This window comes from Camelus dromedarius, chromosome 19 (genome assembly GCF_036321535.1).
Source record: "Camelus dromedarius isolate mCamDro1 chromosome 19, mCamDro1.pat, whole genome shotgun sequence".
Lineage (NCBI taxonomy): Eukaryota > Metazoa > Chordata > Mammalia > Artiodactyla > Camelidae > Camelus > Camelus dromedarius.
In genome coordinates, this window is record NC_087454.1 from 2,056,133 (window position 1) to 2,082,329 (window position 26,197).

Below are 26,197 nucleotides of genomic sequence, written 5' to 3' on the forward strand. Positions count from 1 at the left end.
AGTCTTTATCTTACAAGAAAATGTGTCTCTGCCTATTGTCCCCAAGTCTCCACCACTTGGCCTGCCCTGTCAGCTGTGTGCACCCGACGCATCAGGGCCCCCAAACCATGTGCAGCCTTTGGGCCATCTCTGACCCCCTCGAGGGCCTGCTGAGAACACCTGCCCAGCTCTCCCAGCTGCTCCCACCGCCTGCTTTCAAGAACTGTGTTAATTTTCTCTTCCCACCATCCGTGGCAGGGTCCTCACCCCTAAGATAACATTCTGTCTCACCTCCTGACTTTCACGTTGGCCTCCCCTCGACCCCAGAACAGAGCGCCCTCTGCACACATCTGCTGCGATCGTATTACTTCTCCTCTACTTTAGAAAGAGGCTTAATGTGTTTGGAAATGTTGCAAGTCCTTTCTTCCACAGACATACAAAGAGTGCTAAGATAGTCATTGGTCTTAATTTTTCCTCGCTACGAGGCAAAAAACAGATATGGCTGCCCCCACCTCTCCCCCGTCAACGGGAAACAGAGTCACAGAAATGCCTTTGCAAAGGACAGGCTGACTGGAGGGGAGCAAAGTGAACCAACAGGAGGGTCCTCCCGGTCAACAGTCCCCAGAGGACAGATCGCTTCTCGCCAGGCTGGTACGAGATGAAGACCATGGTTATGATGATGTAAGAGTTTCATTTTACACATTCAGGAGGCATGCCTGTTTACTAACACATGTTGGCAGGGGGAGGTATGGAATACATGCACAGTGATTATTATAAGCTGTCCAGTTTCAGTCTTGAATTTAAACAAAGCATTTAAAACTCTGCCACGAAATACCCAGACGTGGGGGAGTGGTCTACATGGACTCTGAAATGCAAATTAGTCCTTTAAAACACTCAAGGGGCAAAAACACGCAAGTTGCTTGACATATTGTCGTACAATCGCTCCTATGTTCAGAAATCCAGCTGACAGCAGGCACTGATTTTCTAGTAATGCCTGTTCTGTCTTCATGCGGGCTGTGTTAGGACTCTCAGCACACTCCTGCTCCGTCCACAGGGTGCAGCGCCTCAGCTAGAGGGGCCCCACTGGACTGGAGCACTTGGATACTCAGCTAAAGCTGACCAGGATCTGATCTCAGTGCCTGGACAGAAGAGCTGCTGTGTAAGGGTAGGGGTGGTCCCGGAATACCAGAAATTCTTAGCATCCTTCCTGTACCCCAGTGGTGTTTTCTAAAGCCCTGGGGAGATATTTGAGGGAACACCGGGGTGGCAAAGCCCAACGTGAAAAATGTCAACCTTTGGGGCAGGCTGAGCTTGGGGACAAGGAATTTTCAAAAGCTGTTTGCTTCTCTGGCCACAACTTGGGTTCCTTAGTGGACTTTAGTCTGTTTCCAAAGTCAGCGATAGGTGGCTGAGGTCTGCCAGAGATACCGCCTGGGAAGGCCTGTTCTCGCGAATGCTATTTCTTTGTGGGAGATTTGGGGGCAGCTGGCCAGGCACAGGGCAGAGGCCAGGTCCTGGCTCCAGCCGGAGACCTTGAGAAAGGTGCGTCCTCTCCGGCTGGCTGGTGACAGATCAGGCCTCGCCATCCGCGGGCCACCCCAGCCTGAACGAAGTGACAGCTCGAGAGTGGGGGAGGGACGCTGGAGCCTTTGTAGAGGGAGGGGAGCCCTTTCCATGTGTGCGCTGGGACGGAGTTTGGATGCCAACGCGGGAAGGCTATGGCGCCCCTCGGAGTTGGGAGGCACTGCCACCGCGGAGGGCTGCCGAAGCCTGGCATCCCACCCGGGGAAAACCCGTGTGCTTGGGGGACGGACGGAGATCAAGCCCACGTGAGGTGCGTGGACCCGCGGGCTCGCACCACTGCAGGACCTGGGTCTGCACGAGGGCGCGGGGACCGCGGAAGGCAAAGCGCTCGGGAGGGGGACGCGACGCCGGGCGGCCGTGGCCCTTACCTTGCTCACCACGTTTTGGACCAGGCCTGTGCGGATGCCGTAGTCCCACTCGTGGCAGTCGCAGTTGGAGACGTTGTCCCCCTTGTCCGGAGGGGACGGCAGGGGCGGCGCATCGTCCCCGTCCGCGCCGCTGCTGTTGCCCAGGGTGCCCGCCGTCCCCCAGGCGGCGGTGGGGAAGGGGGTGGTCGAGGGGCTGGTCCAGTTGGCCAGGTCGCCGCCGCCCCATCGGCCCGCGGCCGTGACCCCCGCCGGCTCGGCGCCCTTGCCGGCCCCGCGGCACCAGAAGTTGGGCTGGTCCAAGAGGAAGGAGTCCGAGAACTGGCTGAAGCCGATGAACAGCGCCGGGATCCAGGTGAGCAGCACGAGGGTCTTCTGGTAGCCGCCGCCCAGGCCCCCGAGGAAGGGCAGCACCGACCCGTCGTAGTCCAGCAACAGGAGGCTCGGGTGCGGGCCGCCGGCGGCATGAGGCGCGGGCAGCGCCTGGATGTCGCCGCCGCCGCCGGGGCCCGAGCGTCCTCCGAGGGGCGCCGAGGCCGCCGCGTCCCCAGGCGGCAGGGCGCCGTTCTCCTCGGCCGCGGGCGGCAGCCGCCCGGCCCCGCCGCCCGCCGTGTCGCGCCGCCGATCTATCGCCATGGTCCGGGCCCGCGGCGCCCGCAGAGGCGCATAGAGCGCGGCGGAGGCTCCCGCGGGGACCCGGACAGAGCGCGCGGGCCCGGCGCCTCCGCCGCCGCCGCCGAGGAGGGCCCGCCGCTCGGAGGGACGCTCGGCCGCCGCGCGCGTCAGTGCGCCCCCATGCCCGACCCACCTGCGCCCCGGCTGCGGCCCCGGCGGGCGCCGGGCGGAGGGCGGGCAGAGGCCGCGGCCCTCAGCCGCCGCCGCTCATCCGCTCAGCGGCCCGGGCGCCGGCGGCCGAGCCCGCCGCTCTCCGCGGCTCCGCGCCCGCCGCGCGAGGAGGAGGAGCGGGCGCCGCGCCTGTGCCTGTGCCGGCCGGCGGGAGCCCTGCGGAGCGCGGCGCGGGCGATGCGGGCGGTTCCGCGCTCCCCGCGCGCTCGGGATGTATTTATCCGACCCCGGCGCCTCCCGGAAGCCGCGAGCTCGGTGCCAGCCTGCCGCGCCGGCCGCGCTCCCCGGCTCGGCAACCCGGCCTCCCTCCGCCTCCCGCGCCCCGGCCCGCCCCCTCTCCCCCCGCGCGGTGGAGGTAACCGCGGCACCTGCTGCGCCGGCTCCTGCGCGCGAGCGCCCCCTCCAGCCCGACGCGCCACCGCCGCCGCTGCGGGAGCCCGGGAGGGGCGGGGACACGGGATGCCCGGCCGCCCGACTCGAGGATCCCGGCCCGGGCCCGCTCCGAGCCCCGCGGGGCCAGGAGGCGGCGCGCGCTGCCGCGGGCGCGTGGGCTGGGAGCCCGGAGGGGGCGGCGCGGGCGGAGCGAGTGACCGGGTGGTCCTCAGGCTCCGCTTCCCTCCCACCCTGCGGGCACCGTCTCTCGGTGACCTCTCCTCGCTTCCCAAGGGCCCGCCACCAGCAGCCCGCACCCCACGCCCGGCCCCGAGCCCGAGGGTCGCCAGCGTACGGGAGCCACCCTCTCGCGCTTTTTCGCGGTGGCGACGCGGTTGATTTTTGGATCCGCGGAACCGAGTCGAGGAGGCTCATTTGCCAATTTCAGGCCGCCGGTCACCCGCAGGGTCGGATCACCCGCGACCGATCGCAGCACCCTCTCCCAGATCGCCATTTCTTGCCCTGCTCCCAGAGGAATGCAATCGAAGTACAATGCTGTAAGGATATATTGCCAACACAAGTTATATGCACATGACCGTGAACGGTTCTGCTGTTCCCCACCCCCTCCCCAAGCTCTTGCATTCCCTTTTCCGCGGAGTGCACAGGCGCACACGCGGGGGCCAGCCTCCCCTCCTCTCCCGCGCTCCAGCGCCAACCGTGCCCAGCCAGCGCCGTATAAATAACACCGCCCTGCGGCAAACGGCCGCATTCGCATATTTCCTCCTGCACCCAGACCCGGCCGGCACCCTGCACCCAGCGAGCCCAGTGTTGCAGACACGATATTCTGAGAAGTTTATAAATGGAAGTCTTAGATAAAGCAGTCCATTTCCAGCCGTGTTTAAGGGGAAAAAAGTGAAAGAAATGCTTTTGCTTTCCAAAAGAATAGCCTCTAAGCTGCATGTACTGAATCTACTCTTGCAGTTCCGTTATTTGCTTACATTTTTAACCTGCAGCTCTTTTTATTATGGGCAGCACGTCCTTCCCATGTAAAATACTGGCACAGTGGAAAGAGAATTCTTTCAGAGGCTGCCAGTGGGTGGGCCTGGGAGGTCTTAGACTTTCCAGTGGGGCTGAGAAGGGGAGATTAGATAAGTATGGGGGGCGGGGGCGGGGGGAGGGGCCCACCGGGCTGCAGAAAACCCCAACCTCTGCGAAATGGGTCTCAAAACCTGAACTTATTTTAACCCTAAGCACTTGCTAGTGTTCAATATCTCAGGAAAGACTGAACTTTGCAGGGTTGGCTTTCAAATGTTCAATCAGTCCTCATGGGGCCCCCCTCCCCCCACCAAGAAGTGGGTCTTCAAGATGAGGCTGTCGGGTTAGGTGAGTACCAGATCAGGAGTCTGCCACAGCAGAGCCAAACTTCTGGCTTTGAACCAAGTCTTCTGACTTTACATTCCAGGATTTCTCCATTTCAACACACAGGGTTGAAAAAAAATAGTAGGAGTTTTAAAAGATATTTGTCATATTTTTAGGTGGGGAGAAGCCCCCACCCTGGGGTGGCGTTTCATTGCCAAGCTGTCATTAGTTCTTGTCTCAAAAAGGTGGTACAGATCCTCAAATGGTACATTCCCAGAATTTGGGGACACACTCAAAGTGATACCCTTTGGAATTCAAGCTAAAAGGAAGTCACAGAAAACGTCTGGAGTTAAGCAGCTGCACCACCCACCTAGGCAATGTAATTAAGCTGCTGATTAGATGAGAGGTTTCCCTAAATCCCTCTTGGGTCAACCTGCCCCACCCCCACTCCCATCTAGTGGAGAAGATTAAAAGGTAACAATTAAACTGGCCTTCAATTTATGAAGACAGACCACCAGTGACCTCACCGAAGGACCTAGAACAAAAAGGGGAAGGAGGAAGAATTTGACGCTTGGATAGCGCCAGGGTGGGTATTTAGGTTTCCCGGCTGCCTGGGCAGCCGACCAGGCACCTGCTATCACGTTTCCCTACTGTACTGTCCTGCCTGGTAGATATCACTGAGTGCTAGTTCTCTTGTTTACTTATTTATTTATGACCTCCTGTCTCTAGAGGGTTCCTGTACTCAGCTATGCTCCTGGAGCCTGGCGCAGACAAGACACATGCATTTGTTCAATACGTGAGGGTATCCAGTCACTCTCATTCGGTGATATCTGGTAGGGTCCTACACCTCTGTTTACTTTGATGCTTAAGTCACCAATCAACCTTTTCACGTTTCTTTAATCTCTCAAATATAGTGCTCAGATCAGCCAGCCTGAGAATTCAAATGATCTTGGCAATTCTGTTTCTTATTCTAAGTTATCGTGGTTCGTGGAGCAGCTCCGAGTGTGAAGTTCTTGTGGGCAGCTGCCAATTTGCAGATGGGTTGGTTTGTAGGCCAAACATGTCTCCCAGGCCACACACAATGTTTCCAGAAAAATAACTGTCAACACTTGAAAATTAGGAGATGGCACATTTTTTAAGGACACAGCAGAAGCCCTGGCCCTTTCTGATGCCGTGTTGTGGGCTGCAGGGCTGCGTTTCTTTGGAAGGCAGCAGACGGGCAGCAGTTCTCCAGCTCCCTTTGTTCCTGCCAGGCACACAGGGCTGAGCGTCACATCATTTGTCTGGCCTCAGAGAACATTTGAGTTTGTGACTCTAAATTTATGTCAGTATCCTGAACTCACTCATCTCCATAAAGAAGGGAAACTGTTCTTTCTTCTTTTGAAAGCACGTTAAATAATCTGCTTGTGATTTCCTAAACATTGAGAAAACAATGAAAAGAAATAAAAGATGCACACTAATCACCCATAAACTTTAACAATTTGATATCCTTGGAGATAGCAGGAGGAAAAAAATATGTTAGCTTACTTCTAAAGTCTATAGAAATTGAATTTTAAATCCTCCATGATTCTGTAAAAGCCAGTTTCAAGGAGCTGGTGTCAGGATTAATCACCTTAAACTTCGCAGTACTAGTCATGGCAAATGGATTGCACGTTGGATTTTTTTGCCTGTATGTTCATGCTTTTATTTATATTTGAAATTCAGATAGATAATATTTTAAAATATCACATGTCTTTTTTTTATTCCTGCAGTTTGATTTCTTTCTTTCAAGTAATTATTTGCAAAGTAGGTTATCTCGATTTTTGGAGGAAGGGAGAAAGTGATATGAAATTACTTTCAGCTCTACTTGTGTGCACTTGAACGTTGTTTATGCCATCCTTTGACTTTTGGAATGTTAACTTTGACTAACAAAGATTTTGACATTTACAAAACCTATCATAAACGAAACTGAAAAAGCTGCTTTTGTTCTGTGGAAGTAATAAAAATGTCACATCATCTAGCCTAAAAAAAAAAAACTACAGTTAATATCTTGAGAAAACCTTACTGAGTACAAGCCACACTCACTCCTCCTGATCAAAAGGCCAAGCGAAAGTGAATAGAAACATGAAGATAAGACTTCTATGCAAAAAGCGGTTCAACTGTAAGTGTGATTGATAGGGTCCAATTAAAACCTTGGTTAAAATGTAATTTTGAACTCTTCAGTTGAGTTTAAAAATAATTAGCATAACAAATTGATCTAGAATTCAAGGTTGACTTTTGTTTGCTAAAAACCACAAATGTCATGTTTGCCTTATTGTGCTTAAAAATATTTGTTGTCACACACACACACAGGAAAAAGGACAGAATGCCAGGACTTACAAATGAACACTATGTTTCATGCCAGCATGGTAATAACCTCTTTTATTTGATAAGAATCGTCCCCAAATTTGCAAATGAACCTCAGGTGTTGGCAGCGTGAGGGATCTGAAGACAATCATTGTTGAGAGGGTTTGTGGGACCACAAATAACGAAAGTTCAGGGGAAAGAACTTTCACTTCCTAAGAAAATAATGCTTTTTAAACCACTCTTCCTGACTCTTTCCCTGCTAATTCTAAATGGGGATGAAGAAAGACCCAGCACTGCGTGGTCTGGGTGGACCCCTAGCCATCTCCAAAGCTTGTGGCCTGATTTCCTTCAATGACTGGAAACCAAAAGAGGGTAAGAGTAAGGAACACACCCAAAAGAGGTGGAGCATAGACCCAAACGCCCCTGCACACAAGGATGGGGCTGCGTCAGAGGGATGTCAGAACAGCTGAAAGCTGCTCCCAGTGTGAACAACAAAATAAATAGTCATGTTGGATAATAACCCGAAATATAAAGTAACTGTCCGTGGGTCCATACTGATATAAACAAATGACTGAATAAAAAAGGAAATGGGGAAATTCTCCCACACAGAAGAATTGCACGTCATAGGTGTAGGGACCTGGCCCTCAAGAAGGCGGAGCATAACTCTGCACTCATCAAGTGTCATCTGCCTGTAGCATTTCCTTCCAAAGAGGACAATGTGGGGAGAGAGGTGGGGGGAGGAGGTTACAGTGCAGAAACCTGACCATCACCACCTCTGCCAGGTGATCAGGGTCAACCCCAACAGGGACAAGTCATCCTGAGAGCATGTGGCCTGGACCCGATGTGGTGAGAAGGCCCTTTACCTCCGGGGTCTTCCTCCCAAATAGCCCATAGCCCCAGCCTAACCATGAGGAGACATCAGACAAATCCCAGCTGAAGATTCTACAGATCCCTGCCCAGGACTGAAAACTGTCCAGGTGCTCAAAACCGGAGGCCAGAGACAAGATGACAAGGTGTGACGGGGCATCTGGATGGGACCCTGGGAGAGAAAGAGGACATCCCCAAACACGAGGAAAATCGGAGTGAACTATAGACTTTAATTAATAAAAATGTATCAGTATTGGTTCATGAGTTGTGACAAATAGACCAGACGAATGTAAGATGTTACTAACAGGGAAAGTTAGGGGTAAGGGACATGGAAACTCTCTGGACGAGCCTTGTAATTTTTTCTATAAGTCTAAAAATATTCTAAAATAAAAGTAGTATTTTTTTAAAAAAGGTGATTTAACACTTTCAAACACCATTTCATTTTAAGCTCTAAAGCAGTAAGTCCCCTCTGTATAGCTTCCACCCCTGTGAAATTTTTAATTGAGTAAAGATTTTTTTTAATTGAAGTATAGTCAGTTACAATGTGTCAGTTTCTGTACAGCACAATGTCCCAGTCACGCGTATATATATACAAATATTCATCTTCAGACTTTTCCATTAAAGGTTATTACAAGATACTGAATATAGTTCCCTGTTCTGTACCAAAGAAATCTATTTTTTATCTACTTTTATATATAGCAGTTAACATTTGCAAATCTCAAACTCCCAAATTTAATGGTTTGAAACCCAAAGTTGATGGAATGAAAAAAAAATTGAAAAATAATTGAAAAGTAAATTTTAGTAAAAGCTTGTTATAGTAACTAATTTTTTAAACTACTCCAAAATGTTAAAAGACACCAACAGCAGAAAACCTGCCTGCTGTGGTCCAGGCTCTGGTCTGTCTGGAAGGCCAGCGGGGCGAGGAATGCCCCTCCAGCCCAGTCTGAGGGTTGTGACGACTAATTTTGTTCAAATTCTCCTGTATCCTTTGAGCTGACATTTCCATCTTTTCTCGTGTTTTGATCATCGGCCCAGAAATGCACTTAGACTGGTTTCCCTTTAATTTCTCAGAGTTTTTTTCCTCCTGTCTTGTTACCCTCCTTAAAGATGCCTTTTTTAAAAAGTTAACAGGGAACCTTGAGGGAGGCAGCAAAATCCAAGTGTGTGGGGCAAGCAGCATGCTTTTAGGTGATGGAAGAGGGTGGCTGTAGCCTCCAGCTAAGTGTCTTTGACAGGAGCCAGAAAATGCCGGGAATATAATCTAAGGGCATTCAAGTAAAGCTCCATTTCTAGTAGGTGTCCCTACAGGACAGAGACCCCGTTTATAGGTCTCAGTAGCCCCACTGCCTGGGTAGCATTGCGGGTTACATGAAAAGTCATAGCTCACTCTTTGAAAGTGATACCTTTGGGGTCACCAACCCACAAAAATTGTCACTGTGGCCACTGTTTGAACAAAGGACCCGGGCTGGACAGAGCTTCCATCTGAGCTGGCCTGGAACAGCTTACGTTCTCCCCCTCAACCTGGGACAGGTGACTGCGGGGCAGCTCCCTTGCCTGCTGCCTCGTTCCAGGGTCTGGTTCTAGGCACCGAAGCCTAAGTCCAGGAGGATGAAACTTTAAAGCCCCCAGAACACTTGGCAGGACCCGGGAGTGAGAAGGCAGGGCATGCAGAGTCAGGCTGCCGGACTTTCTCCAGGCCTCACGACCTTCCAGCTGTGTGAGCTTGGACCAGTCACATCACTGTGAGCCTCACTTTCATCAGTAAAGTGGGAGTAATCGTAACACCTGCCTTACCTACCTGTCACCTGACACACAGGCTTGCGCTGAGCAACATGCGACATGACATCATGTGAAGGGGGACTTGGAAGGAAAGCCATCGGGCCGTATCCAGTATGACCTGGGTGCTGTCGGGGGTGGCCATCCGGGCCCCAGCCACTCAAGAGACCCAGACTGAGCTTATCTGAGTCCTCATTCCCACAAACCCGGGTCGGATTCCAACATCAGTCAGACAGAGAAAAGGGGCTGGAATCCCCAAGACATTTCATTCCATTAGCTCTGCTAAGTAATTCCATGGTCAGTCCCAGCGGACACAGCTGGAGCGCGCTGCCTGCGGTCGGACCTCCGTGCGCCGGGTATTTCTGGCCCAGACCTCTGCGTATTGTCCTGAATCCCCGGTGGCCCCTTTGCCTGGGGGCAGGCCAGCCGGTCCCCAGTCCGGTGGACTGGGCTGAATCCACATCACTGAGAATGGAGGACCGCCATACCCCGGCCAGTGTCCTGTCCACCTGACCCAACCCCGCCCAGGAGCAGCCCCGGCCCGGGTTCCCTGGCCCTGATTTTATCCCCAGGCAGAGTTAATGCCGGGTGCTGGCCCCACTGCACCCAGCCTGCCCTGTCTGGCTGCAAACATGTCACGCTGCATCTTTGACAGAACCAGAAACAGGACACGTTCCTAACAATCTCAACAGCCATCACAGTTGTCCGCACCCTTCCACATACGTTGCCTCCCTTGAAGTACCTGCACACCTGGGAAGGCACGGCGGGGGCCATGGTGGCAATGAGGAGGACAGGTGGCTTTAAAGGCATGGGTCACCTGCCCAAGGCCACATGGTACCAAAGCCCAGACTCAAAACTGGAACTCAGACCGGCCTCATGCCAGACTCAGGGTCTTGGCCCCATACAGTAAGCACCCTGCTCTGGCAGAAAAGAGCTTGGAGGGGCAGGGAGCCCCCCACCCAGGTCTTCCTGATTGGATGGGGCAGGGGATCCACATCCATCCGACAGGCTCACCCCCAGCTGCAAGGCTGCTGCCCAGTCCTCTCAACAGAAAGCCGTGCCCTGGGGACCTCCTTGACCCCTTCAAATGCCTTTGCTCCTGGAGTAGGTTTCCTCTCTGCCCCCTCACCTGGACCTTGGGAAAAGCCAAACTGCTTCCCTATAGGAAAGTGCCTCCTTACAGCTCCTCAGAGAAGGCACCGTCACCCACCAGCCCCGGGGGACACATCTGAGTCCCTACGGCTCTCAGGAATCCTTTGTCTGGTCAAGGGAATCATTCCAGCACTCACTCTTAGCGTCCAAAGCAGAGCCTAACACAGCAGGGCTTCTGGAAACATGCCCACTTCCCCTGCGTTTGGGGATCGGAAGTAGTCCCCCGCTGAGGAGGCTCTGGAGTGTAAAATTCTCTGTCCTTCTTGTGTGAGATGCTCAGAAAATCCCGCTGTTGGACACAGAAATACACAGAAGCACAGGTGAGCACCCATCCCTGGAAGCCCCTTAGGAGTTTGCCGCCTTGGGCTGGAGCTCAGCCCTCGAGGTGCTGGCGGAAGCTTTCTGCAGAAAAGATCCCAAAAGGGAAATCCAAACTCCATTTTCCGTGACTCTGTTTTGTGTTTTTGTCCTTTTTTTTTTCCCACCGAGTTCATTGCAAAATGACCTTCATGCCTCGCATCAGATGAGAGTTTTACATATAGAAACAGGTGTTTTTAAACAATCAGGCCCGAACGTGCACGTCTGAATTGCTCGTCCCCGGAGGACGACACGACGAGGGAGCAGCCGTCCTTCACGCCTTTCCGCCTCTTTTCCTGAAACTGCACTTGGAGTCTGCAGAACATTCTTTGAATTTTCTCAGTGGTGAAAACATTTTTTCACACTCTTCATTTTAAGAAAAGTGGCTGAAAGTCTGTTGAAACCAAGTTTGGCGATGAACCGAGAAGTATCTCCGAGGTCTGGAAGTGACCCGACTGTGAATTAAGGAGGAGGGGTTTCTTGTGTTGTTGTGTGTGGCCCTGATGGTCACAAGTTCCTTCTGGGGCTCGGGAGGCTTTCGTGGAGAGGAGGCCTTGCCCCGGTGACAGTGACAGTGGCGGGCTTGGCACAGCCACCGAGTGTCCTGGCTGCTCGGTCCTCATGTTAAGCGCCACTCCCTTTTGATCTCCATGGAGTGTTCGTCCCTCGCCTCGTCATTTAATGAGGGTGACAACGTGTCCAAACCCCAGGAGGAACTGGAGAAGAACTTAAATCCGTCCTTGGTCACATGTCCTCCGCATGGAGGCGTGTTGCATGATTGCTTTCACTGGGAGGGGCCTGGCGTTCTAACTGGGAGATGAAAGGATTCCAAGACAAAGTCAAAAGTGTTCCGATCCTCCGGGGTCTCTCTTCTCCAATTTTAAGGCTTCCCCCACCCCCCTGCTTTCAGAGGAGAAAACATGTGATGGGTGCCCCTAATTAGATCTCAGGGTGTGAAATTCTGTGGATCCTGATTTGGCAAGTTCAACTCAAATGTGCCTTTATCAGTAGTTTGATGGGGACCTTCAGTAACCTCAGGATAACCTGCTAATCTCCCTTTATGCTAGGAGGGGACTGATTCAGGGGGCTTCTTTCTGGCCCCTAATTACAAGCCCCGCGGGTTCTGGACTGGGTGCTGACTCGTCCATCGCCTCCAGCAGCGTCTCCCCTGCAGGTGGGCCTCGCTGCCATCCGGAGTTCTCTGTTGCTGAGAGAGGCTGTTCTGCATGAAACTCAGGTGTGAACTCACTAATTAAGGCCTGTAGGAAGCTCTGCAAATAGCCGCTGTGCCTCCCCCCGGGCGGGCTGGGCGGATCTTTCCGTGGCCTTCCTAGCTGCCCCCCGGCCCAGTGGCGGCCAGCGGGATGCGGAGAAGCGGCTCGCACAGGGCCGAGCTTGCTCGAGTGTTTGCCAGGGCATCGCGGCTGGTTTTCCTCCGAGGCAGCAAGAAATCAGTACCGACTCCCTTTCCGTGGCAGGGAGGTACGGCTCTTAGATGCTGCCGCGAGGGGAAGCGAGGCGGGGGCTCCCCCCGCACGCCTTAAGCCTCTGGACTTCTGGGAGAGGAGACTGAGGCCCAGGGGATCGCATCCTTTGGCCTCAACGGAAGATTCCCCCGGAGGCCAGCCCGGGACTAGAGCTCCGTTCTGCTGCTTCCCAGCTGCCACATCCTCCACGCCGCTCCCTAGAGACTGCGCTTGTGCAGAACCGCTGGGTGCAGTGATAACAGTGCTGACCCACGACCAGCAGGGCGAGCTCCCTGACACATCTCCAGCCTCATCTCTTTGGAAACAAATAGCTTGAATGTGTTCATGTGAGTCCTCCCTGCGCTCTCTCTCGCTCTGAAACTTGAAGCTCCCTGAAGATACAACTGTGGATCCTTTATATTTTGTAGCTTGCGGCGGGGGTGGGGGGGGGTGCTTTGTAAGTGCAGAATGCCAGGCAAAGCCAGCTGCCCCACAAGGACCCCCTCCGCTCTCCTGAGGGGGCCGGCTAGTTAACCAGCCTCTGAGCCATCTCCACCATCTTTCCCTCTATTATTTTGACAAAGTTGGCTTATTTTAAAAACATCACTGCAACATTTGCAGTAAATTAAAATAACAAATAAAAATGCTACTCACCCAAAGTTTCATTTTATTTCCTGAACTAAATTACCTGAAACCCCCAAAGAAAGGGGGTTCTCCTGGAAAGGCCAGCCTCTCTCACGAAGGCTACCCTGCTAGAAACATCTAAGCCTTTCTTCAAAGTTTCTGGGTCTTTTTCAATCAGCCTCTGACCTCAGCACTGAGTCCTAGGGGAGCCGACTTGTGTCCACAGGGAATCACTGCACAAACACCTGAGGCACCAGGAAGGTGAGCAACAGCCCAGGCCCCGAGGCCCAGCACTGAGCCATAGCCGCACAGGTCTGTGGCTTCTGTGGCTGCTTGTCCAGGGCTGTGTGGACGTGTCGGGGGCTGCGGGCCCGAGTGGAGAAAGAAATCTGCTTCCTTTCTGGCAACATAATTGAGACGCCAGACCAACACAAAGTGAAAGCTTTGCAGAGTTAACAGTGGTGCATGGAGACAACCTAAGTGTCCATCCACAGAAGACTGGGTAAGGAAGTGTGAACCCACAAACCTTTGGTCACTTCATCTTTGACCAAGGAGGCAAGAACATACAATGGAATAAAGACAGTCTCTTCAGCAAATGGTGCTGGGAAAACTGGACAGCGGCATGTAAATGAAGCTAGAACACTCCCTTACACCATACACAAAAATAAACTCAAAATGTACTAAAGACATAAGACAAGACACCATAAACCTCAGAAGAAAACATAGGCAAAACATTATCTCACATACATCTCAGCAATGTTCTCCTAGGGCAGTCTACCCAGGCAATAGAAATAAAAGCAAAAATAAACAAACGGGACCTAATTAAACTTATAGGCTTTTGCACAGCAAAGGAAACCATAAGCAAAACAAAACAACAACCTATGAAATGGGAGAAAACATTTCAAAAGATGAGACTGACAAGGACTTGATTTCCAGAATATATAAATAGCTCATATAACTAAATAAGAAAAAAAACAAACAACCCAATCCAAAAATGGGCGGAAGACCTAAACAAGCAGTTCTCCAATGAAGACGTATGAATGGCCAATAGGCACATGAATAAATGCTCAATATCGCTAATTTTCAGAGAAATGCAAATCAAAACTACAATGAAGTATCACCTCACACTGGTCAGAATGACCATCATTAAAATGTCTACAAATGATAAATGCTGGAGAGTCTGGGGAGAAAAGGGAACCCTCCTACACTGCTGGTGGGAATGCAGTTTGGTGCGGCCACTGTGGAAAACAGTATGGAGATTCCCTGAAAAACTAAAAATACACTTACCCTATGATCCAGCAATCCCACTCCTGGGCATATATCCAGAGGGAACCTTGATTCAGAAAGACACATGCACCCCAATATTCATAGCAGCACTATTTACAATAGACAAGTCATGGAAATAACCTAAATGTCCATCAACAGATGACTGGATAAAGAAGTTGTAGCATATTTATACAATGTATACTATACAGCCATAAAAAAGATAAAATAATGCCATTTGCAGCAACATGGATGGACCTGGAGATTGTTATTCTAGTGAAGTAAGCCAGAAAGAGAAAGAAAAATACTACATCATGTCACTTATATGTGGAATCTGAAAAAAAAAAGACAAATGAACTTACTTACAAAACAGAAACAGACTCAGGCATAGAAAACAAATTTATGATCATCAGGGAGGAAAAGGATAGGAAGGGATAAAATGGGAGCCTGAGACTTGCAGATACGCACTACTGTATCTAAAACAGATAAACAAGTTTCTTCTGTAGAGCACAGCGAACTATATTCAACATCTTGCAGGAACCTATAATGAAAAAGAACATGAAAAGGAATATATACGTGTGCATATATACATGACTGAGACATTGTGCTGTGCACCAGAAACTGACACAACATTGAAAACTGACTCTACATCAGTTAAAAAAGAGAAAAAACAAGAACAAAAGAATGGTGCAAATACTATTATTATTGTTGTTGTTGTTGTTGTTGTTGTTGTTGTTATTATTATTATTATTATTATTATTATTATTATTATTATTATTATTATTATTATTATTATTATTATTATTATTCCAGAGTACTCCCAGGCGCAACGACTGAAAGTCGGGGAAATCACTCTTGCTGGAAGCTGGCGTTTCTCCTGAAGGGACTGGCAGTGGCTTGCTACAAGGCGCGGGCCCTGGACTTTCCTTTGAGGAAACGAGCACCAACTTGGGGTGGTTAGACCTTACTATCTGGGCTTCTGACACCACCAGGGTCTTGCGCAGAGGCTCCTCCCATCCCTTCATTCCTTCTGGTGTTACTTGTTTGTTGCACATAAACCGCGGGGCTCTGAATGGTGCTTGTGAATAGAGCGAGATATTCCCACTGCTTTGCTGACCACTTCCAAGGCCCTTTTCTGTATCTTAAAAAAAGACACAAAACCCACTTGATAAAATGCTGTTTGGTCCAGGTGACTGAGGACAGCTCCCTCCCTCCTGTCCAGTAAGGGTGGCTCTCGTGGCGGCCTCCTGTCTCTTGGACCCACAGGTGGGAAAATATCGCTTTTCAGCCAGCGAGGTGAGCACTATCAGGGTGGTCGTGATTGTCACTGGGTTGCTGGGACTGTTTTCACAGCAAGAGAAGTGAGTTCACTGCCAGTGTGGCGTGCTGGGGGGTGTCCACGGGCGCTGTGCTCCTGTGACCCGGGGAAAACTCCAGAACAGGGCCAGGTGAGGAAGGGCCGCGTCCGCAGCCTGGTCAGCGGAGGGCAGGGGCTCCTTACTGGGGGTCTGCGGACCCTGCATTGTGTACCAATTATGTGCATTTATCTGGGGAGAAGGTCCTATCTTTCCTCGGGCTTTCAGATGGGGCCAAGACGTCTGGAAAAGATTGAGTCTTGAAATGCGGATCTTTTCTACACCAATTGACTGAGATGTGCCAGAAAAAAAACAAATTTTGCTACAAATTTTTTGCTACAAAATTTGAAAGATGCACTTTTAAAAATATATGGATAATTGAAAAGTGAATTTCATTTATTTTAGATTTGGAACTTTAAAAGACAGTGAGAAATTCACTCCGTGCATGAAAATGCTGCTGGACCAGGCACCCCCATTCCCTGGAGGAGCGGTTTGATTATGATGATGGCTTGACCACCGTCTGAAAATGTGGGTTCTTGTTCATTCATAAAACATCCATTGACCTTGACGCCGTGTGCCCATGTCCTGCGACGGGACAGCTGCTCAAAGGCCAAGGGGACTGACGGGGGCCTCTCAGCCCGGTCAGCAGTCGGTGGCGAAGCTGGATGTTTTGAGAAGAGCAGCTGTGGGACACACACAGCCCTCCTGCCCCAGGTGGGGGCGAAGAAACCAGACCACAGGCTACGCGTGACTCACACCCAGCGCTTCAGAAGGTAGCGAGGCAGCGGGGGCGGCTCACGCGCACAGGAATCCTCTGGGGCTTGTTGAAATGCAGGCTCTGATCCTCTGGGGCTGGGCGGGACCTGGGAACCTGCGTTTCTGAGAAGCTGCCGGCTGACCCCGCTCCGAGCAGCTCAGGGAGGTGGGGGTGAGAGAGGGGCCCGGGGTGGCTTTGTTCCAGACTCCTGGGAGAGTCTCTCTCGCTCTCTGAAATGTTTCAAACATTCAGAAAAGTACAGAGGGTAATACATGCAGCTACCGCCCAGATTTTACAAAGGCCGGCGAGGCTGCCTGGTGGTTTTTAAAGATACAGTCACCGTTCACGCTTGTCCTTCCTCCCACCCCCTCTCCTCAGCAGAACCCCTCCTGGGTCCCCATGTCTCTCTTTTCCATCCGTGTTGTATTTTTACACGTGGATGTGTAAATGAGCCATATGTGGTGTTTGGGGGTATTTTGTAAGATAACACCTCACATGGTTTTCTGCAACTTACATTTTCACTCCGTTCTGTGTTTTCAGGATTCGTCCCGGTGCTCCCTGAAGGCCTAGGACGCTTGTTTGCGCTGCCACTTCAGTGCTACTCCTGTGAATTTGTTACAGTTTGTTCATTTGTTTCCCTATGGGTGAAGGTTGAGGCTGTTCCCGGTTGTTCTTTCTTAAACACAATGATTTGGAGGGACTTTGGCGGCTGCCGGATACTCACCCTCCGTCGCCTGTGAGTGTGGCAGATGCCTCCTCCCAGTCTGGCTGCTTTTGTTGCCGGCATTGGTTTGGACTTTGTTTATAGCGCCTTTTGTGACATGCAAGCACTAAACTTTAACGTGGTCTGTTCCTATTGCTGTTCGTCCGGTTTATAGCTTGTTTCTGTCACAAAGACGTGCTCTTTAATTCAGTGGGAACCGGCTGAGAAGAGTCACTGCAACATCGCAGGTGGGCCTGGCTGCAGCTTCCTTGACCATTTTCTTAACTATCAGTGCAACGGTGTGTCCTTGTGGTAATTATCACGTGGTCTTGGTCTCCTGTGATCTGCCTCTCCAGAGGACCGGCAGGTTCTCCACATAAACGCAAGTCTTGGTGCGTCCACTTCCTCCCCTAATCTCCTTGCGGTTCCCGATGTCCGCCAGCCACCCTGGAGCTCTCCAGGGGCCCCGACTGTGACCTCGCTGGCCTGACTCAGGTGTGGTCAAAGGGGCTTATTATGAATAACGAATGACTTATCTCTGTTTAAAAAAAAAAATAGCATTCCTCCTCTAGAATCTTCCTTTTGGGGGGAAATAAAATGTATCCACCTATGCATAAAAGAATACTGGAAAGACACACCAGCAACTACCAAGTCAGAGACGGGAGAATGGCTTTTCAACATACAGATTTTTTTAATGTTTTTTAACTTATCTAATGGAGGTACTGGGGATTGAACCCAGGACCTTGTGCGTGTTACGCATGAGCTCTACCCCTGAGCTGTACCTTCCTGCCTCAATGGACAGATTTTTTTAATCAAATTTTTTCACTTGCTTTGATTTTGACCACGTGTGTCTATTAAGAAAAATCACTTCTCTGTTACGTCTGACAGATTTCAAAGTCTCTCCAGCGTGTGTGGGTGATGACCTGATGCTGGGCGCACGCACACCCTTCCACACTCCTCCACCTCCGCCCCCCACCCCCATCACTGCATGTAGGTCACAGGAAACGTTCCAGGGCCGTGTCTTTGCCACCTCTCTGCTCATCTGGGTTGAGCTAGAAAACGGGCATTTGAATTAATGGCCTGGGGAGAACATGTCCCGTTGGCGACGTCCTGTGTACGTGAACTCGCACGTCACCGAAGGCGGCCGTGAGAGACGAATGTCCACGCAGGGTCTGGATTTAAAACGATCTGAATACGGCACAGCACGTTCATCCCATAGGGGTTTCAAACCAGGTTCACCAGCCGCTTGATGATCACTTGTCTGAAATGGGTCCCTCAGATGTACCAGGACGTTAAAAATGACGGTGAAGCACGTTCGCTTCATGTTTTATGTTAAAAACTAGGAGGCACCCCGCTTGCTGTTCGGGGTGAGGGCGTTTTTCTCATCCTGCAGTTAGTTCCCTGAGCACGCGAAACAACATCTAATTCCAGCCTTAGGAGTAGCTGCCTCTTAAAAAAAAAAAAAAGCCAGCTAACATATGCAAGTGCAGATGCAGAGGCCAAAGTAAATCGAGCGGGGCCTGCTTTGGTGCCATGAGGTGACGAGACACAGGGGAAGGAAGGAGAAGGGAAGACGTCGCTGGGAGCGTGGCGCCCCCTCCTCGCCCCCTTGAGGCCCAGGGGGCGGGGGCTCCCTGCCTGGCGGGAGGGACGGAGTAGAGCTGCGTGACGGCCACGCTCCGTCGGGGGCGCGCCGGGGCGCACGGAGGCGAGGTGCGCGTCAGCGTGGGCGAGCCTGCTTGTGCCGGGGTTTGCTTCAGTTCCTGTGGTGAGTGTCTCTGCCGGGGTGATGCGTGGCGGTCCCCTGTAACTCCGGGCTCGGGGCTTCGTGCGTGTGAGCAGGGGTTCGCTCACCCCACGTCAGTGCGAGGCGCTCAGCTCATTTCTGCGGATACCGAGGACTGACGGGGTGGCCGCTTCTGGTTTAACCATTAAACACCGCTTACCACCTTCTGACATCGTGAGTCCACATCCTTGGACAACAAATCCCCGTACTGGGGCGGGGACAGCAGGGAGACTGAGGGCCTAGAAACCTGAAAAGACGAGCCCAGTCACCGGCCACCAGGGCCCCAGCGGCCGGGCCAAGTCTGGCCCCTTCCCCAGGGCCCTCGGCAGACACCATCACCCTATCAGGCGGAGACGGGGCACAGACGGGATGCCTCTGTAACCTGGGATTGGCTCTCCTAGGTCTCTGTTCTAAAAAAGTGTCCCCCAGAGAGAATGCCACGTCCCCCCACTGACTAGCAGGCAAGGGGTCGGTATGGAGGACAGAGATGGGTTTGGTTGTCTGACTGTTAGGCCTCGTAGGGGCCGAGAAGGCTGTGACTGGAGTTCCTTGGATGTGCAGGGCACTAAGATGGTTGCTTTCACCCTTGGGACAGTCTTGAGAAAAGGTCATGTTCCCCACCATCACCACCCACCACGACTGAGACCCATTGTGGTTACGTGGCTCCCCGTGGAGAAAGGTAGGGTGAGAGTGGTTGACCTGACCACTCACGGCAGTGCTCATGCCACGATGCCACTGGCACCTACACGGACGGCCGTGGGACACGCGGCATGGACTGAATCGGCAGACAGACCTCTTGTGTTCAGAATGTTGGTAGAGACATGGATGTTAAAGGCTATTCTTACGAAGTCTCACACAGAAATGAGGAGTGTGTCATTGGGAACTGGAGGAAAGCAATCCTGGTTATAAGTCACCAAGAACCGGGCTGCCCTGTGCTCTAGCATTGGGTGGAAAGTAGAATTTGCAAGTGACGAAATTGGGTATTTAGCTGAGGAGACTTCTAAGTCAAGTATTGAAGGAGCAGGTTGGTTCACTTACAGTAAAATTCGAGAGTAGAGAGAGAAATTAAAAGCAGAGACTGGAACAGGTATTTGCACACTCATGTTCACAGCAGCATCATTCACGATAGCCAAGAGGTGGAAGCACCCCAGGCGTCCATCGATGGATGGTGGATAAACAAAATGTGGTCCATCAATACAATGGAATATTACTCAGCCCCAAAAAGAAAGGAAATTCTGACATGTGCAACACGGATGGACCTTGAGGACAGTATGCTCAGTGAAATAAGGTGTATCCAGTCACAAAAGGACAAAAGCTGGATGATTCCACTTACATGAGGTTCCTAGAGCTGTCAGATTCAGGGACAGGAAGTAGAATGAGGGGTCCCAGGGGCTAGGGGAATGGGAATGGGGAGCCCATGTGTAATGGGGCCGAGTGTCAGCTTGGGAGATGGATGGTGGTGAGAGCTATACAACACTGTGAATGTAAATGCACTGCACTGGACACTTATAAACAGTTAAAATGGTAAAGTTTACATTATGTATATTTTACCACAATTTTTAAAAATAATAAAAATATTTTTTAAAAAGAAAGAAGCTCTCCAGCTAATTCTCATGCCACTAAAATTTGTCCTAAACTTTTTTTTTAATTGAGGTATGGTCAGTTTACAATGTTGTGTCAGTTTCTGGTGTACAGCACAGTGCCTCAGTCATGCATGAATATATGTATATTCATTTTCATATTCTTTTTCACCATAAGCTACTACAAGATATTGAATATATTTCCCTGTGCTCTGCAGTATAAACTTGTTTATCTATTTTATATATACCAGTCAGTATCTGCAAATCTCGAACTCCCAGTTTATCCCTTCCCACCCCCCTGCCCACTGGCAACTGCAAGCCTGTATTCTATGTCTCTGAGTCTGTTTCTGTTTTATATTTAAGTTCATTTGTCTTTTTTTTATTTAGATTCCACATATAAGTGATCTCATATGGTATTTTTCTTTCTCTTTTTGGCTTACTTCACTTAGAATGACAATCTCCAGGGCCATCCATGTTGCTGCAAATGGCATTATGTTATCATTTTTATGGCTGAGTAGTTTTCCATTGTATAAATATACCACAACTTCTTTATCCAGTCATCTGTCAATGAACATTTAGGTTGTTTCCATGTCTTGGCTATTGTAAATAGTGCTGCTATGAACATTGGGGTGCATGTATTTTTTTTTTAATTTTTTTATTGATTTATAATCATTTTATAGAATTAAGGTTCCCTCTGGATATGTGCCCAGGAGTGGAATTGCTGAGTCATATGGGAAGTCTATTTTTCATCTTTTGAGGAATCTCCATACTGTTTTCCATAATGGCTGCACCAAAATGCATTCCCACCAGCAGTGTAGGAGGGTTCCCTTTCCTCCACAGCCTCTCCAGCATTTATCATTTGTGGACTTTGGAATGATTGCCCTAAACTTTTTACGTCTCTTACCTCCAGAGGCCTGCAAGTCTCTCATTTCCTCACCCTCTGCATCCAGTCTGTTACCACATCCTGTCGTTCTTGCCAGGCCTTGTCCTTTCTCTCCCGCCCGCATCCTGCTTCCCCAGGCCAGCCCACACCACTTCGTGCCTCCTCTCTGGTCCGCGTCTCTGGAGCCTCTGGTCTGGTTCCTGCTCTACCTGCTGAATGAGTTGATCTCTGAATCACCCGCCTAAGGCTTCGCACATCCAGGCTTCCCACGTCTGCTGGCAGCTGGTTAAGCTGTAGTCCCAGCACACGCCCTCTGTCCAGGCAGGCCAGCCTCCTTGAGGGGCCCCGAGACCTCCTGCACTTTCCCGGCTCCTGCTGCCACTGTCACCCGCACAACCTGTGCCTCCCTTTCTGTGCCCCACCTCCCCACCCACTCCTGCCCCAGTCCTCTTTCTGCCCCAACCGCTGTCCCCTTCAGCACCCACGCACCTTGAAGCACCAGCTGCCGTCCTCACCACCCGTCGAGCCTCCCCAGGCAAGGGGGAAGCGGCTTCCTGGTAGGGACCACTTTGTGTTTCTTTTGACCCAAACTCCCAGCAGATATTCCACAGCTGCTGGTTGACTGATGTGAGCAGATTTCAACTCAGGCAGCTGAGCTGAGCAAACGCCAGGTTACTAATCACTTTCCAAAACACCAGCTGCGCTATCTTAAATCTTTTGAGGAGGCGCAGTCCTGGCCTGAGGGTGTCCGCCAGGGGCAACAGTGAGCCGGGCCTCCTCGTTTGGGAAAAGGCAGCTTTCAGGGTCACCTGAGGGCGAGGCTGAGAGCCTCAGGCGGAATCGCGTGGGAAGGAGTTGAAACGTGTGAGACAGCGGAGCTGCCGACAAGGAGACGTCAGTCATCTGGAGAAATCTCTCTGCAGAAAGGCAGCCTGGACTCCGGGCTCTCAGACCTCAGTGGTGAGGGGCTGCCAGAGACTCCCGCTGTCTGGGCAGGGTGGGGGGAGTGAGGGTCAAGGCCGGAGAGGCCTCACCCTCCCAGCCTCCCGGGGCCACCACCTGCCCCACCCCCACCCTCCCTCCCCATCACCCCACCCTCCCCACCCACCCCCACCCTCCCGTCCTGCTAAAGCTGCATCAGTCTCAGCGAATGAAAGTCTGAAAAAGCACAGGGCACATCTCTTGATGGTGAGAACCTGACGATTGTGTCCTCGACACCCCGGTGCCCCTTCATCACCTGTGGCTGAGCCCCCCCATGCCAGGCGCTGGGACAGAGCGAAACTGCAGACCAGACTGCCCTCCCGGTGCCTGTGTCCCTGAAGGAGCCTTAGGGGCAGGCCCTCCCTCCCTCACGTCTTCAGGAGATGTTGGAAGGCTCTGCCTGAGTGGTGTTTCTTTGGCCGCCGTCCGTGTGCACGTGCACACGGGGCCTCGAGGGGGCTGCTTGCTGGGGCAGGGGTGGCTGCAGACCCAACTCAGCTGCAGCGCACGGGCTCAGGACCAGCGGCGGCCGCGAGGAGCCCTGAGGATGACGCCGAACTCACAAGCTCTCTGTGGAGATGGGCCGATGTCGTGCAGATGTTACCGAGTCCCAGCCTGGACCACTCGATGCACAACAGGCCGATAAATCGAGGGACGAGTGGTTGAGGCAAGGAACTGCGACTTCACTCAGAAATGCCAGCAGACCAAGAAGATGGCAGACTGACATCCCGAAGAGCCATCTTGCCTGAGTCAGAATTCAGGCTCCATTTATACTAAAAGCGGAGGGAGGCCAGTCAGACAGCCCCTGTTTCCGGTCAGCCTCTGGAGGGTGCACGTTAATGTCTTCCGTCCTTCACAGGGGCGCCTGGTCGGGAGGCCTCCTGGGAGCTGACAAAGGTATTTTAGCTTAACACTCATCACCTGGGAGGCAGGGTTCCCGGGATGGGCTGTTATGTATAATTTAAGCTCACAGGCAACATCCCGTTAGTGATGCACTTGTGGAAAAAGCAATAGAACACAAAGGTTAAAGGGAAGAAACATCCCGTCTGGAGTCAGATCTGTTCTTCCCTCGCACACGAGGTGAAGGCCCGCAGCGGCACCAGCTGGCGTGGGGCACAAAGGAGCGAGCCGGTCAGAACTGGCGTCAGCGCCCCACACGCCGGGCCGCCAACGGAGCTGACAGCCCGTTCCCCGTCCTGTCTCCTCGCGGCGCCAGGCAGACGGGACGCGGTGTGCGAGGCGGCCGTGTTTTGCGGGGCTTGGTTGTTAAAGACACAGGAAGTGCTGGATTCGAAGGAGACTTGGGTAGTCAGTCCCCACGTGACCTCTGCTGCTCCCTAAGGTCACTCGGCCTCGGTTTTCTTGATGGAAGGTTAAAATGTGAGCCTGCTTGCCTCCAGGAATTATTAGGAAAATCCACATGTGAAAGAACCTGGAAGTGTTTTGAGCTGGGAGAGGAAGACGCTCGTGTCACGGGGTGTTGAAACGCTACTTCTCCTAGTTTCTTATTTTCTGGAGCTAAACCAGAGCAACCAAAGAAAAATACAAAGAAACAAAATCAAACAAATCAAAAAAACACAACAAACAGGGACAAGTCCTTTCGAGAGGTGCTGGCTACATGGAGAGGACAGTTCCTCCTGCTCTGCTGTCTGACCTCACACCTCCCGCCTGCGCACAGGAGATGGACCGGAAGAGGCCGGTGGGGAGAGGGGACTTCCGGGGCGAGGCTGGGTGGGGCTGGGTGTGATGGGAGGGCAGGTGGGCATCAGGGCACAAATCCCGGTGCCTGGGCAGGTCTCAAGGCCGGAGCTGACGGCAGAGGGAGGAGACAGCGCGCATCTGTTGCTCAGCCAGTGGCAGAGCAGGGGGACCGTGGGCAGTGGAGAAGGTGGCCAGGTGGGATCTGTCCTGGGGACCTGCCCAAGAGACCTACTGCTGGGAGAGGCGGGGTCTGAGTGAGGCCCACTTCTGGAGGCAGGAGCTGGGAGGCTGCTGGACACGGCGGTCAGAGGGCATAGCCCTTACTTAGGGCATCTCTAAAGGAGCCTCAAGATCCCCCCACCCCGCAAGAAAGAGCCACCCAGAGGCCACCAACAGGCAGCGTAACACTTCCTGTGCCTTGTGTCTCCTCCCCCCCCCCCGGGGGGTCGGAGGTGGCCTGGCGAGGGGTGGGCAGGCAGGGCAGAGAAGTGCCCCCCACTGCATGTCTCTGAGCCCCCCTTGGATTGAAGCTGCGAAACAGCAAAAGAAATTGACATGAAAGGCTTGATTTAGGTCCCACCAGACTCTTTGTGCCAGAAGGCCAGTCATTCAAATCAAAAAGGGTGAGACATCTGTCTGAGAAGGTACAATCCAGGCACGGGAACGAGAGATTTGACCCAGGGTGGGGATTTGAAAGAGAAAGGAAAGCCATTTCAAGGCATTTTCCTCGCTGAGGGCAACTTGTTCGAACACCTGTCACACCCACGGGAGCGGGCCCGTCTCCACGTGGCCACGGCAGAGGGCTGCGTGCACACGCCATCGGCCCACAGCAGACCTGAGCTTGGGTCAGTTTGGATGACATTACGGTGCTGCATAAAACCATGCCAGCCGGGACTGTCGCACGCTCCCTGGTGGAAGTTGCTAAAAAATCTGAAATCGTATATATCCATTAGTTTAAAAATAATTAAGCAGGCATCGAATATGGTTATGTTTACATACTACGGTACAGATACATTAATTACAAAACATCATGATGCACAGGGTTTAATCACAGATGAGAGAAAGTTTAAACAGAAGGGATTCAATCCAAGGAATTAGATGCTTATGATCATCTGTAAGAAGAGGTTACAGAGTCCAAGAAATTACGTCTCAAAGAACACCGCAGAACAGGCTTGTCAGAGGAGCTCCCATCTCCGCCATGGTGAAGAGGCTGTAAGATCGAGGAGGTCCAGTGTCGCCCACTGGATGCCATGGGTCTCTGCTCCGGGTTAGGAAGCTCCTGGTGTCTAATCTGTCACACTGAGTCCCTGGTGAGGCACTGCTCCCTGGGGAGACCAGCCCGCCACCTGGGGCAGGCGGGTGACAGGGGAGCTCCTCCACCACGGTGAGGGCAGAGACCCATCACAGAACAGGCACGTGTCTGGATGTGGGTAACGCCTTCCCCGCTGGGACTGCCTCGTCCCTGCCTGAGTATTCTGTTCCTTGTCCCAGCATCTCTGAACTCTACTGGTTTGAGATCTTAGTCTTAAGGGACAAGGCTTCCACCGTTGGACACAATAGCCAGAAGGAGGTCGGAGCTGACCAACCCCCCCCCCCCCCGTCTGGCCTCAGATGCACACAGTCCCACCCCCCACAGATGCACACAGAGGAGAGAGGGCACGAAAGCTTGAGAACAAGCACTCGGGCCCTGATGCTCTGACGTCCCTTCCTGCACCGCAGCGGGCCCTTCTGCCGACACCTCCGGGGAGACCACGGAGGAGCAGGAATAAACAGCCACACAGTAGTGCTCTGTGTCGGGACAGCCTCAGGCCACACAAAGGGCTTCTACCAACAGTAAAGCATTTGAACCCAAACCCAGCTTCCGACGGGGCCAAGCAGGTGCCTCCCCGCGTCACACCTGAGGAAGCTGAGGCCAAGAGGGCAAGAGCTGCTCACCCCCCGTCACGCGGTCCCTGGTAGCAAAGCTGCAGCTTGAGCTCTGCTGTCTTCTTGGCCACACGCCACGGAGCTTCACGAATGTTCTAGAAGAGGTTTGGGTCTGGAAAAAAATGGTGGTCTTGTCCCTGGGTGCTAAGAATCGTGTATTATCTTTGATTTTCCTTCTGCTCAAGGCTGA

General features: G+C 52.2%; 1 protein-coding gene and 1 long non-coding RNA gene across 3 annotated transcripts in view; one reads left to right on the plus strand and one right to left on the minus strand.

The window, feature by feature from the left end:
• The window catches only part of SLC22A23 (solute carrier family 22 member 23), a 128,364-nt gene extending 125,621 nt beyond the window's left edge, over positions 1-2,743 (minus strand). For both annotated transcript variants that reach the window (XM_031435269.2, XM_064476143.1), the window contains exon 1: positions 1,932-2,743. In XM_031435269.2, coding sequence (XP_031291129.2) covers positions 1,932-2,564 — 633 coding nt within the window. In that variant the 5' untranslated portion in view covers positions 2,565-2,743. The remainder of the gene's footprint in view (positions 1-1,931) is intronic.
• LOC135318597 (uncharacterized) lies at positions 2,212-17,698 on the plus strand. Its single transcript, XR_010376779.1, has 3 exons — positions 2,212-2,283; positions 16,096-16,463; positions 16,988-17,698. It is a non-coding gene; the product is annotated as an uncharacterized LOC135318597 (long non-coding RNA).
• Positions 17,699-26,197: the final 8,499 nt, after the last annotated feature.